The sequence below is a fragment of the Aedes aegypti genome, chromosome 2 (genome assembly GCF_002204515.2).
Source record: "Aedes aegypti strain LVP_AGWG chromosome 2, AaegL5.0 Primary Assembly, whole genome shotgun sequence".
Classification (NCBI taxonomy): domain Eukaryota; kingdom Metazoa; phylum Arthropoda; class Insecta; order Diptera; family Culicidae; genus Aedes; species Aedes aegypti.
The window spans coordinates 169,958,894-169,972,700 of record NC_035108.1 but is presented as its reverse complement, the minus strand read 5'-3'; the positions used below and the strand labels follow the sequence as shown (position 1 = coordinate 169,972,700).

Here is a 13,807-nt window from a genome sequence, read left to right as displayed (position 1 = left end):
AGTTGAGAAATTTATTTATATTTTTTTATATTAAATATTTTTTATTTCTATTTTTATGTTTGGAATATTGTTTGTATTAAGCCTTTATGCCGTAGCTGTGTAATTATTTCCTAACTGTTCGTAACAATGGGAACAGTGCAAGAGTGACCTTTTTGCTGAAGCATATTTGCATAAAACTTTTGGTATAACGGACGTTTAGCATGAAGTGAAAAAGATGGCCTTTGAAATAATATCATTTCTTGTATAAAAGTGCTTTATGAAAATGTATATTATGCTTCATGCAAAATGATAACAACAAATATGTTTGTCATAACAAGGGAAACATTTTTATGCGAAAATACTTACCCTCGTACTGTTGCCATAGTTGTGAATACCATGAAAAAAATATACAGCTACTATTATACAGCATAGAGGTTCGAATAAATTATTAAATTTCCATTAAATGCGCTTACTTGGCGATATTTACTAAAGATTTTCATGATTTTGTTCGATCCATATTGATGGGTTGTGGTTTTGAGATACCACTATTACAACACTGTTGGCACAAAATTTCCTAATCTAGTGAGTGTAAAGATAGGGTTATTCTGAAAAAATACAAAGAACGTCACATTTCTGACAACGTCATTTCAGTGAATCTTGAATAACTCCGAAACGCATGAAATTAGCGGTATTGTACAATGTTTTCCTTATAAATTTTCGAATTTTCTAAAGGTAAAGAATAATACAAGCGATAAGTTTGATACTAACTTTTAATGATTATTTTATGTCTGATTGTACTTGAAAATCATAGTGTTCAAACATTCAAAAAATCTGTGTGCAAAATGTTCATAAAAAACATACAATGGTTGATTTTTTCCAGATAGTTTGGAGTCTGAGAGATCCCCAAAAATATAAAAATATGGAATTCTTCAGAAATATAATAATAATGGGTTTCACGGAATTTCGCTACATTAGAATTAATATCGACTTTTTGTCAAAAACGTCAATGGGGCATTCTCTAAACGTTATACCGTTTTGATTTGTATTACGGACACTTAAGGCCTTAGAGAAGTATAACTCAGCATAGAGCCTACTAAATAAATCATTCTGTTTGATTTCTCAGCGTTATCGAGTGTCAGAAACCCTTAACCTTCGAATAGTGGGTGAAAAATACGCTTTCGCAACTTGAATAATTTTAAATAAATTAAAATGCTTCCTCACTTTTGCCTCAAATTCCGAACACTTTGATTCGAGTTCCGAACAGCTCATGGAAATTATAAATAGAGAAGTGAAATTATCAGTTGAGGTCATCAAGCCACTAAAGCGACGTCCAAGGCAGTTGGACATTATAAGTTTGCATAGATTTTCATGGAAAAAGCCTCGAAAGTGAAAACTTTTGAACGGTAAAAATTGAAACATTTCGTGTGAAATGTTTCCCATACAAAATCACTCGACTTTCCGGAACATGAATCTGTCCGTAATATGATTCAAAACGGTATCTCAGAGTTCCTACATACAAGAATTTCACTGAAACATCCTTAGCTACCATTTTTTGAGGTTCAGCATCCAAGTTTTCTGACAAATTAAAATTTTGGCACACCCTACTAGACTTACTACGTCCTACATCAATCAATACCTGCTATAGTGCAATTTGGACGTGTTGTGCATTGTGTCTCATAAGGTCCCGTCTCGTCTCTCGTTGATAATCTATAGCAAAAAACAAAAACGCGCGTGTGAGTGTTACCTGCTGCTGCTCTAAAGCCCTACCAGGAAAAATGGCCAACAAAATCGAAGAGGTGCGAGCATCCATCGAAACTTCCCTGAGGGACGAAACCAAACCATGGACGAAGGCTTTCAATCTGGCCGAAGAGAAGAGCGGTGTTCCGAGGCTGTATATTTTTTCGGGTGAGTTTTCTTTTCTTGTGTTTATTATATATCTATCAACTCAATACAAATGACCTAGACAAAACTTATTATAACTTAGTTGAGGTTAATACAGTAGGTTCAATTTTACTATAAAATCTTGGTTCCACTTAAGCTTTGATAAATGTTCAACGTTTTGGCTTGATTATCCAGTCATCGTCAGTAATCCAGGCACGATAATTGAGGCTTCATACAACTAACGTCACGAAATTTTGATACGAATGACAAAAACGTATAGAAATGCATTGTATGTATAGACGTTAGGGTGATCCAAATTACAGAAAAAAATGTTTGAAAACTAATCTGACATAGGGTAGGCGTACCAATTATGGTCATAGTGGTTCCCTATTTCGCCATACGCCTTGCCTTCACCTTTGGAAAGTTTTTTTGTGTTTTAGCAGTAAAATATAGGATGTATCTTGATCTTAAAAAACATTTAAAATTTAAAAGTTATCCAAATTTTGCATATGGCCAAATAGGGAATCACCATGACCATAACTGGTAAATCTTTCTTATATGCTTCATGATAAAAATGAAGTTTTGTAAAAATTTAAACCATTTCGATAGAGATTTAAAGGTAGCCCAAAGATAATGTATGCTTATATGGAAAATATTATGGAGAAATTTTGTAAAATGTTTTAAGCACGGTATATATCTAGAATAAGAAGGGGCAAGATGGGACAGGGAGCAAGATAGGCCAGTGTCATTTACTTTAAGCGTCTTTGGGTCACCTTTAAATACTCTTTTAAATAGCATTGCATTAAAAAGGACTCCAGTTTAATAATCTAGTTTGTAAGTAAGCTATAGGAGATAGAATTAAAACTTTTCTCTTATTTGAATCACCCTAACAGAAGACCCATACAAGCGTGCGGAAAATTGCGGTTGCATCACGTCGGTCGCAGATCCCGCACACAAGATTCAGTGATTGTGTGGTAAGGTGTATAAATGTAACCTTTCGAATCAGACTGGTGCCGGCTGGGTGGTTTTTCGCACGCTTAGCTACTTATCTACTTACATGGCTATAGGAACAAATACTAAAGGAAAATACACACTGTCGTCAACACTGCCACCACATATAGGTAACACGTAATAGGAAAAAATCACAGGTGGATTGCATTGATTAGTGGTGCGTTTAGTGCAGTGGTTTTGAACCTTTTTCGTTTCGCGTTTGTCAAAGTGTTGCAATTTTGTAAAATATATGCACAAACTTCTTTGAATTCTAGAATATTTTATCTTAACTCACAGTGCGCACAAACACAAACATATTTCGAAACATAAGCACAAACATATTTTGTGTTCGATGCCAAACAGATTAACTAGTCCATAAATATTACATTTTGGATGAAAAAAACTATAGATCCGATTTACACTATTGTTGTGTCAAATTGTAGCTCAAAGTTGTGCCATCAAGTCAAAGTGAATTCAAAAAACATACATGAAAAATAATTTCATTGCATTAACAGCATCGTGCCCTATTTCCGCTCACAGTGAAACATGTCAATGGATTTTATAAAGAACGAAATGAAAATGAATTATATTGTACTTTACAATGTGTATCTGTTTACCTGAAGTTTTTTTTTCTGCTCAAACCTTAATTACAACAGTAGTAAAAATGTTATATACTAAAATCGGTACCCAGCTAGCTGTAGCGATAAACGAGCAGCTATTCAGCAATGCTATGCTGAGAGTCGTGGGTTCGAATCCCACCAGTCGAAAATCTTAGGGATGGCACGCACACAAACTATGTCACGCTAAATCTCGACTTTTTCGATAAGTGCTCCGAAAATTGTGTAAGGCTTGTTACGCTTGGCTCGACCCCCTCCCTCCCCTTGAAGCGGGACGTAATTTTCAGGGTGTCTACTACCTGGAAGAAAACTGGAATTATCAGGGAATTTTACTGCCCATAAACACATGTCAGTCCCATGTTTGCTTGGTTTCCTTTTCACATGGGACAATTATGCGTTTATGGGCAGTTTATTGAACCTGGAAAAAACAGAAATTCTCAGGAAATTTCGGCTACTCTCAAGGAAATTATTTTGAAGCAGTAAAACATGATAGAATATATCATTTTCGTAACAAAAATTCCCTTCAATCTAAAAAATTTTTGGCTGCGCCTCTATCAAAACGCTATTTGAAATGTTAAGTCCTGCAATTTTTTATGGTTTATATTCATTCAGCATAACCATGTTTAGATAAGAAAGCACAAAATAAACAACCGGCGCTGCTAATGAGCCAAACTGTAATATTAGGGGTCGTCCATAAATGACGTAGCTTTTTATGAAGGAGGGGGGGCTTCACGAATTTGTGACGATGTGTGACGAGGAGGAGGGAGGGGTCCTAGCTAGTGGACGTAGCATTTTGAATCACTTCGGTAAATTGAGAGGCGCTGGAAAAAATGGCACAATTATTTTGTATCAAACTTGGTTTTTCTTTGCTTGACCTTTAAAGTTGGGTAATAAAATGATGATTCAGCTTCAAAACATTTATATGACAAGATTGAAAAAAAATCAAAGAAATTTTAGATTTTATTGATAAATGGAATCCAACAGATTTTTTTAGCTTGGGCTATAGTTTGAGCTTGATTGGCCGCCCGTGGTTGTTACTCCAGTATCGCCAGATCAGCTACACTTACACAACGAACCAACCAGATGACTGCTTGGGATTAACAGATACCCTCAGTGTATAAGTGCTGGTGATCTTCTATTTTTAGGCAATAATGGTGCCTGTCACGTCAGAATGCTGACCAATGAGGGGAAGGGGAAGGAGTCGATGATGCATTCAACTGGCTCCCACGGTAGACCGTATATACCACTGCGTCTACGCCAGTTCATGCGGGAAGGGTGAAGGGGTGGGGTAATTTTAAGGCAGAGGGGCTGACTGGTTTGGTTAGCAGACTGCCTATGTATCAGGCGTAAGGAATGACGTTCTGCTATAATGATGAAAGAATGGAAGCTTAGGGAAACGGTTTATTTCTGTCCGTCTCGGGTTCTAGCAAATGCTATGAACTATGTTAGATCAACTGTGATATATTAAGAGTGTTAAATAGAAGCAAGTGAAAGATACAACTACAAAGTACGAGGAAAGGGACGGGCCTGAGATTGAACCCATGACTTTCTGCTTTTGAAGAGAAGCGGTAGCCATTAGATCACCAACCCCGTCGTTGGAATCCAACATATTTCTTTAAGCCTAAAATAATTATGTAAACATTATATTGCTTCATGTCTAAATAAATTAATTTATAAATAAACAAATTAAAAACTAAATAAATTTAAAAAAATCGATGCTTTGAAGACTTGGAAAACTTTGTTTTAGTTTTATTCATATTTCCTGTTAGAGCTTTATTTAAAAAAAACATATTTTCTTTATGGCGAATATTACATTAAAACAAGATATTTATTCCGTGAATTGTGCTTTAAACAGGCATTGCAGAATTCGCTCTCATTTGAGTATGAAACACGATCAAAGCAAGCAAAGAAAAACATCCCATCTGTTGCGGTCCACGATCGTCATTGTATCGCAAGGTGTAACAAGTCTGATAAATGGAAGCAGCGAGCGAGAGCCCCAAAGAGAGAGCGATGATAAAATCCATTTTCCTCGCTTGTTTACAGTTGGGGTTAGGTGTTTTTCTTCACTGGCACGATAAACAATCCACGAACTTCCAAGAGCAATAGTGTCCCCAGGTTTGGAGCATGTTTAGAGGGGTTTTATCATGCACTACTATCCCCCCAATCTGATCAAAGTTGTAGCAGTATACGATAAACAGTCTCTCATAATATGCAGCATGTTATGATAGTTACAGAGAGCGATACGTGAGAGATTCTCTCAATTTTCTCAGGATTCAATCCCTGGCTTTAAATGTTGCAGGAAATCTTCACCCAATCAACTCATCGATTTGTTTTGATATATCAATGCTCTTGATGGAATAGCCTGGACAACAGATTCCAGTATTATCGAAATTGTTCTATCATTAAATTTTCTTATGAACTCGGCAATTTGAAGAAAGAATATTTTCATTATTTAATTGTTTCATTATAGGTTGTGTAATATTATTTCAGTATGAAGTTTAGCTGAAATATTAATAAAGCTGAACAATTTATATAATAATTAGTATTCATTTCAAATTAAGATATATTGTTGTTCATTGTCATTGAAATCTATTTCCTAAGAACGAATAATTTAAAAAAACAGTCCTCTAATATAACGAAATTTCTTTTCAATATATTATAAAATCTATTGTACTTGTCACTGTTAGCTTCAGCAATCCAATTGAAGATTTTTCCTTTTTTTTCTACATTTTCAGCTGTAAACTTGTTTTTCATAGTAACAACAGCAAAAGTAATACAATTTAGCCAACAACTTAAACAGGAAAAAGTTTATTTTAAACTTTTTTCCAAATAACTTTTAACCGCTACTGTATATCAAACGTTTGCAAACTATTATTCGTTAGACTATCCTTACGTTTCAGTCAGTAATTAACCCCTCTACCGGCAGTTTCATTTTTGCACCATTCTTTCGCAAGTTCTTGAAAAACTCTTCTAGTTTCAGAATATGTGTCGATATTGATAATTGGTCATCTAGATCCAGATATATTCCAAAATTCCTTGGGCGACCAACGCGTAGCCATACCTCACATAAATATCTCAGGCTACAGAATTTTTATCGTATTCGTATATTCACTTTTCTAAATGATACATTAATACGAGTATGTTGTGAAAAAATGAAACAATTTGGTGCAGCCGTCTTTGAGTAATGGGACACGGTTATATGAAAAATTTAGATTCTCACTCCAGTCCACTTCCGATGCTTGTGAAAAAAGTTATTAAGCATAGACTATTCGGAAATTCTGCCCGATTTTGTTATTATTGTTATTCCTTTACGTGTTAATCAACGTCGCCTTGCCAATAGGTTTTCGTTGAATAACTTTTTTCACAAGTGTCAGATTGTTTCGCGGTCTTCGACAATATTATTCATTGTAAAAATAACTGTCGAGGTCTGTGTTAAGAATTTTTATAGAGGTAAATAAGCGACCTCTGGCTATTTTTCTTTGCAAAAGTAAGTTTTCCCATAGTAAATCCCATACAAACTTTGAACGGCTGGCGCTAAAATATAGTTTTTTCGATCGAGCTGAAATTTTGCACAGTTGTTATGGGACCTAAATGCAATCCAAAAAGTGGACTGGAGCGAGAATCTAAATTTTGTCTCACACTAATGTGCACTGCACAGGTGGCAACTCGTTCATCCAAACCACCTACAATATGTACTGCTTTTGAAGCTCAATATAATAATTCTTTCAACAAAATTTAGCCCATTTCAATTATTTCTATTGCTGATAGGTTATGTGAAGCATATATGAGAACGTTTCAATTTTCCTGTTTGTAAAAATGTTTTTTCGTCTGTACTACAAAAGACTAATGCACAAGTTTTCAATGATATTTTTCTCAGATCCAAAGGAATGCTTCAGGAATTTCAGTGATTTCCGTAGAGATTCCTCGTGGAATATTTGGGAACACTTACAGGGATAATACAAGCGATTTTTTAATGTATGCTTAGACGATGTTCTTCAGAATTTGACCCGGAAATCCGAGAGCACTTCAGCGCTACTACCTCCAGCAATTTTCCTAAACATTGCTTTGAAAAAATCCTCCAGATGTTTTTTTTCTCCAGTTGTCCACAAAGGTTTATTCCAGAGTTAAATAAAAATGTTTCGACTTTTTTCCAAGAAACCCTAATAAATTCCTACACCGATTTTTTTTCTTTTGTTCCAGACATTTTCTTTTAGATTCTTTCAGAAATTCATCCACGATTACTCTTAGGAATTGCTCAAAAATTCCTTCGGGTATTATAAACTTTTCCAAGAACTCCTCAATAAATTAAATCTGGCATTCAATATTAAGTTCCTCCAGAAATTTCCCTGGGCTTGGGATTATATTTTCCAGGGAGCGATGAATTTTGATAATTGATCGCTGTTGTTAGTAGTTTTGATTAGATGTTGGGTAAATTTCAAAGCAATGGCAACCTTTTTATTACAAAATTTAGATTTTATCTTCTGACCTAAAGATTCTGGTTAAACTACTGTACTATGCAGTTGGGCTGCAGTACGCTATCACTCATCAAAATTACTTTCACTTCGGGAAAATATAATTTCAAACTGGCGAGAAGATTACAGACTGAGGGTGGGTTAGGAGCACAATCAGACCCTTGAATGTGCAATGTGGGGTAGTAATTGGGAATGCCATTGACGGTTTGTAATCTTCTACGAGGTTTTCGAAAACCAACAGGGCGCGTGCACCGGGTTGCGGATAGGAGCAAAGGGAGATCAATAGCATCTACCTAAAATAATAGAGCAAAAAGCCGTTCCATGATTAGGTAATGTTAAGCGATCTTCTATGGTGTTCTAGTACTGTAAAATTCTTCACTCACTGGGAATTCTGGCCTTGATAATATCAATAGTGATAAAAACATAAAATAATACCTAATACTTAATAAGTACAATGTAGCTTTAATGTAGTAATAAATGAAATAAAATCAATTTTCTATACTTGACAAGGTTTTGAAGACAATCAATGAGTGAAAGAACTACCTATTAGAAAAGCCACATCAGCTAAGTCTATACATATACAAATGTTGGTCATAGGGTCATGGCGAGCATTCGATATGTATGTCTATGACTGATTCTGATCTAATAGGGGCACTAGAAGACCACGCGGACAATTTCGAAACAAATTATTTTTATACATCGGTCTTACGTTCCGAAAGGCTCAGCTATGCTGCAAAGTAATTTTATAAGTTATTCATTACTGCTGTTTAATTGTTTATAATTCTAACAAAACTACATAATTAACTCATTACTAATCACTGTTCCTATATTCTCTTTTTCTCTTCTTCTTATCTGTTGCATGATTATGAGCATTACTAATATAATGCATGAGCATGCACAATAAGAATAATTTCAGGATTGAAAGCAGTACATGGATACCTGGATAGAATAGCTTCGAAAAGGGCGCTCAAAATATAATATTTCTGGTCAGGGAAGTATTTCATCAAGGGTATGTAAAATTTTTCCATTATTAACACCTAGATCACACAAACAAATGAACTAATATCAAATATTTTTTAAATATTTTTATATAAATCAGCATCGTCAATCAGTGTAAAAACAGATAAAGTTTGTAAAGTTATCACCATCGATTAAATTGCGCTCTGTATAGTAATGTTCATTCAGTATCAAAATCTCCTAAAGCGTCGCATTGTGCCATCAGCAGCCCTTAGCATCACTCTCATATTGTTATTATTTTGTTGTTTATAAAATTTCTAGAAAGCGATCAGCATATTCTTTCTTACTTGTACAATGGCCGATCTATTTGGAATTTTAATAAGTCAAATCAAACTTCAAAACTCAATTTAAATTGCTTTCAGCACATTTACATTTTGCAGCATTAATCGCATTACTGTGTCAAGTCTTCTCCATTCCCTATACCCTACCCCAACCCTTCTTATCCTTTCCGATGGTGTTCAAGTGGTCCGCATAGACTATTACGGCCATTACCTATCCCTTACCCCGGCTTTGGACTGACTTGCGCTCTCATTGCCCCACCAAACGCTGCAAAATGAAAATGAAAATGAAAGTTCCTCCAGAAATTTGTCTCGATTTTTTTAAACCATTTCATTAAAATATTATTGCTGTGGTTCAAATAAAATTTCCAAATCTGCATGGATTCTTCGAAACTTTTCAGGTTTCTCACCAAGTAATACTACAGTAATTATTACAGGTATTGCTCCGATCATTTATAGATATTTTTATCTTGTAGGACATTATTCAGAGATTCGAATGTTTTTTTTTTCCAGTAATCTAAGCAATTTATCAAGAAAATCTTAGGAAGATTTTCATCAAGAATCCAGGGGTTTTTTTAGAGATTCTAGTATGAATTAATCAAGGCATACTTAGAACTCACACACGATTCATCAGAGGTTATTCTAGAATTAAATTAGACGTACCTCGCAGATTAAAAAAAAAACTCTGAAAATTTCCTTGACGTTCCTCTGGAGACTGTAACAAATCTTTGTAAACGCCCTTGGGGAATTTTTCAAACAAATTTGGAGGAATTCCTGAGAAAATTTTCAATTCTTAAAACAAAGAAATTTCAAATTTTTAAAGATTTCATTGATTTCTACGGAAATCAATGATTAAACATCTGGAAAACATGAGACTTTTGAAAAATGCCTGAAACAATCTTTTATGAAGAACTACTTAGAAAGTTCATGAAAAATCACAGTAAAAAATTACTGGGGTCGGTAATCTGAATTGGCAGTGTGAATATGTCCATAAATCTGAATCCCATTTTAAGGGAAAGGGTATGTTCGCTTAATATTAAGTAAGATACTTTCTCATATCTGATTTTGATGATTTGAGGCACAATCAGATCATTTGATAATAACCATTTGTTTTTTTTCTTTGTTGTTTACACATTTAGAACAAGCATATTAAATAATATTTTTTGGTTTGAGCTTTGATATTTATCGTTATATTTTTTTTATTTGAATGTTTCAAAGGATAGTTTGGCTATCTTTGAACATAAATTTTTAGTCATCAGTTTTCATCAATCATTTATGTATTTTGGAGAATTTCTTGAACCTTGGAATTATTTTTAAAACCTGGAAAAACCTGAAAATATCAGGGAATTTAATCTCGACTTCCCAGGGCATAAAGTATCTATTGGCAAAGAAAGCTGTTAGAAATACTCTAGAAGGTTATATCTGTTCCGGCAAACAAAACATTTGAAATAATAAACCGATGGTCACATTGGTATTTGGTGCCGTTTAAGGGTTTAATGGAGAGGGGTTTGAGATTTCCTACGTGCCATAAAAAATATTTTTGATCCTCATAACACAAATCTTACCATGAGGGGAGGGGGTTTAAAAAACGATCAAAACTGTGTCATGTAATTAATGGACAATCTCTCTCTGGCGTGAGCTAAACGTTAGGTACAAAAATGACCTTTTTTAACATAAACAACATAAAACTGACACTTACTTTTAAAATTAAAAATAAGTATAGTGTACAACACTTTTTCTGGATTCCTTCAACAATTTCCTTTAAAAAAAAAAGATTTTTTCGCTTTGTCTAATAGTTTTTAAGATAAGACTCTAAAAAAGTAATATAATGGATTTTCATCTTTCCAATAACGTGAGGTAGCCCCATGCTCCGAGAGGTGTTCCAATTGGCATAAAAAAATGGGATTTTGTGAAAATATGTAAGAACACAAGAAGCCGTTACAAAACCGACTCTCGAACAAATGTGCAAAGTTTTAGAACTTTGACAAGCTGACACGTTTTTGTTGCACATGGTGTATCGGTATTTCCTGTCTGTAGTTTATCTAATCATACAGGAGCTTAACAGTATAATAAGTAAGCACTGAAATAGATAATTCAATTCCATGTATGAAACTGCGATAATCAGCTGGCGAAACCCGTTAATTCAGCGTTGCAAAAATGATTTATATTTGGTGCAATACTATGTACATTAGGGTGACCATAATCGAAGAAGGACATAGTTTTCATTAGAGAACATGAATACATATCAAGTTTTTCAAAATATCGCTTTCGATTTCTTCAATTTCTGTTCATATCAGTTCGAAAAAAATTACAGATAAGATGTACAAAGTGGCAACACGTGTTAAATCACTTGTTTTTACATAGTAGGATCCGGAGGAACGAACGTATAACTATCTCTTCACTATCACTTTCCACATTTCGCTTTGTGTTGCATAATGTAGCTTGCAGTATGTAGTGTGGCATGTGGAGTTCAAGGCGTTTTCGACTGGGCAAAGATGGCTTTTGCATGACGTACTAAATGAACGCTCCCTTTCTTGCGTGTTAGACCTCGAAGAATCAGATTGTAAGATACATGTCACTTTCGTCGTCTATAAGTACAGTGACGGACAACACTTTAAGACTACATTATTTTTGTCAGAATCGCTTCATCCAATTTCTTAACTTAATTTTAACAAAGCCATTTTGTGATAACAACTTGAAATTTAGAATATTTCATAATAAAAAAAACATGCATAATTTATCCGTATTAAATATGCTCCACACCATTATGAAACTGTTTAGTTGGGAAACTACAGTTTGCTGCTATAAAAAAGGATATTCTACAAGAAATAACGGAAAGCATTGAGCTGCATATAGATTTGGGTAGAACACTATTTTTCCAGTAGTAGTCTCATGTTTTTGACGCAATTTATTTCAAGCTCTTCATGTTCATACATCCCTGACAATTTTTTTCCTCTTGTTATGTTCTGCAAATACATTATTCGTAAAATTGAATAGTTAAACGAAATTATAAACAAAAAATCGCACAGGCAATATGCTAACTAGCAAAAATGCAGCAATTATGAAAAATGTAGTGATGTGGCTTTAAAGTGTTGTCCGTCACTGTCTGTATCGGTGCAACGCAAAGAATATCAAGGAGAAAACGACAACTGAAGCTTGTTATCAGCAATAGGTGTCAGTTTTGATGCATCACTGAAATGTATTTCTTTTCTGTGCGGTACATATATTGATTGATGCTATACTTGGTTTGACAAAAATGCTTGATAGTATTATTAGTAGTACAAATAGCATAGCATAGACGATAATATTATTAGTGGAACGAATATGTAATAAACTATATTACGTCTATACAGTTAGATCTATGTTCTTCTTTGTTAGAACCAAAAATGCCTGAATTAATGCAAATTGAACACATTACTTGAGTATGGTTGAACTTGTTGCACACCGATATCCATTAATTGTCCCATATATGGATACTTTGTACTGGTTGTACACTTGTTAGTCAGCAAAGATAATTGCACAACACATTTATACGCACATACATTACACACAGTAGAATGATAATTTCGATCACTACCTGCAAACCTGGTTCACATGTTCTTATAGGACCATTCATGAATGATGTAACGTTTAGAGGTAGTTCAGAAATTTGTAATGAATCATTGAAATAAGGGAAGAAGCTACTACAAGAAAAAAAAAAACAACTCGAGAATTTGCCAGCAAAGGCTACGTCATTTATGGACGCTTCCGTGCTAGTATCTCAAGACTTCCAAATGCTTTCCTGCCCTTGAAAGACCCGTAAACGCAAGGAAAACGACACGCACGCTGTTAAAGGTAATAGCGTAATAGATTACACTTGCGGCTCAGTTTTGCCAAAATTCCACAGAGCTACCATTCAGTTCTCATCTGATACCGATCGAGTTCGATCGGCTGTGTCAGTAGGTACGCGTGTACAAATCAATCTCAATTTCTGCGGTTATCGTTTACAATCGGTAGTGAAGATAGCGGGGGTCTTTGATATCGTGGCGAAGCACTCGATGATTAACTTTTTTTCGCTTTCTCGGCTATATCGTTAACATACACACTGAGAGACTCTTGTGGATAAACTTTCCACGTGTTGAAAAGTCTGTTACTTCGTTTTTTATCATATTTTATACTCAGAGAGCTTGCGGAATTATATGTAGGGCATTTTATGTGCCTCGTGAAGTGTAACGCAAAAAACGTCATTAAAAATGAATCTGAAAGTGAAAGCTGTTGATGATGCAAACAACAGTGAAGGAAATCTTACCTACTAGCAGTACTAGTTTGGATTCATTTGAATGTCTTATTCAATGTGTCTGTGGCCTGGGAAACATGTCAAATACCAGAAAAATGCATTTCAAACTAAGTTCCATAATACAGTTGGCGGCTCACCTTGATTTTGAAGACAATTGATATAAGGAGAGAACAAGATTCTAACTTTTTGGAAGCACGATGTGTTTAGGAAAGATGTTTTGAAATTCAGATCCTGTCCAGTGGAGAACAAATTGAAATATTTCCAAAAGATGGTGAGCATTCAAAATCCAATATTAAT

General features: G+C 34.6%; 1 protein-coding gene across 5 annotated transcripts in view; it reads left to right on the top strand.

The window, feature by feature from the left end:
* Positions 1–13,807, top strand: part of LOC5572193 (receptor expression-enhancing protein 5) — a 41,749-nt gene that overhangs the window by 13,426 nt on the left and 14,516 nt on the right. For 3 of the 5 annotated variants that reach the window (XR_002500157.1, XM_011495194.2, XM_021843126.1), the window contains exon 2: positions 1,693–1,884. Coding sequence is in view for 3 of the 5 variants with exons in the window: in XM_011495194.2 (XP_011493496.1) it covers positions 1,755–1,884 (130 nt within the window). In the remaining 2 variants the exon portion in view is untranslated. Of the gene's footprint in view, positions 1–1,692; positions 1,885–2,902; positions 2,982–13,161; positions 13,177–13,807 lie in introns of those variants that run through there. The other 2 variants (XM_021843127.1, XM_011495195.2) reach the window with 2 other exon arrangements.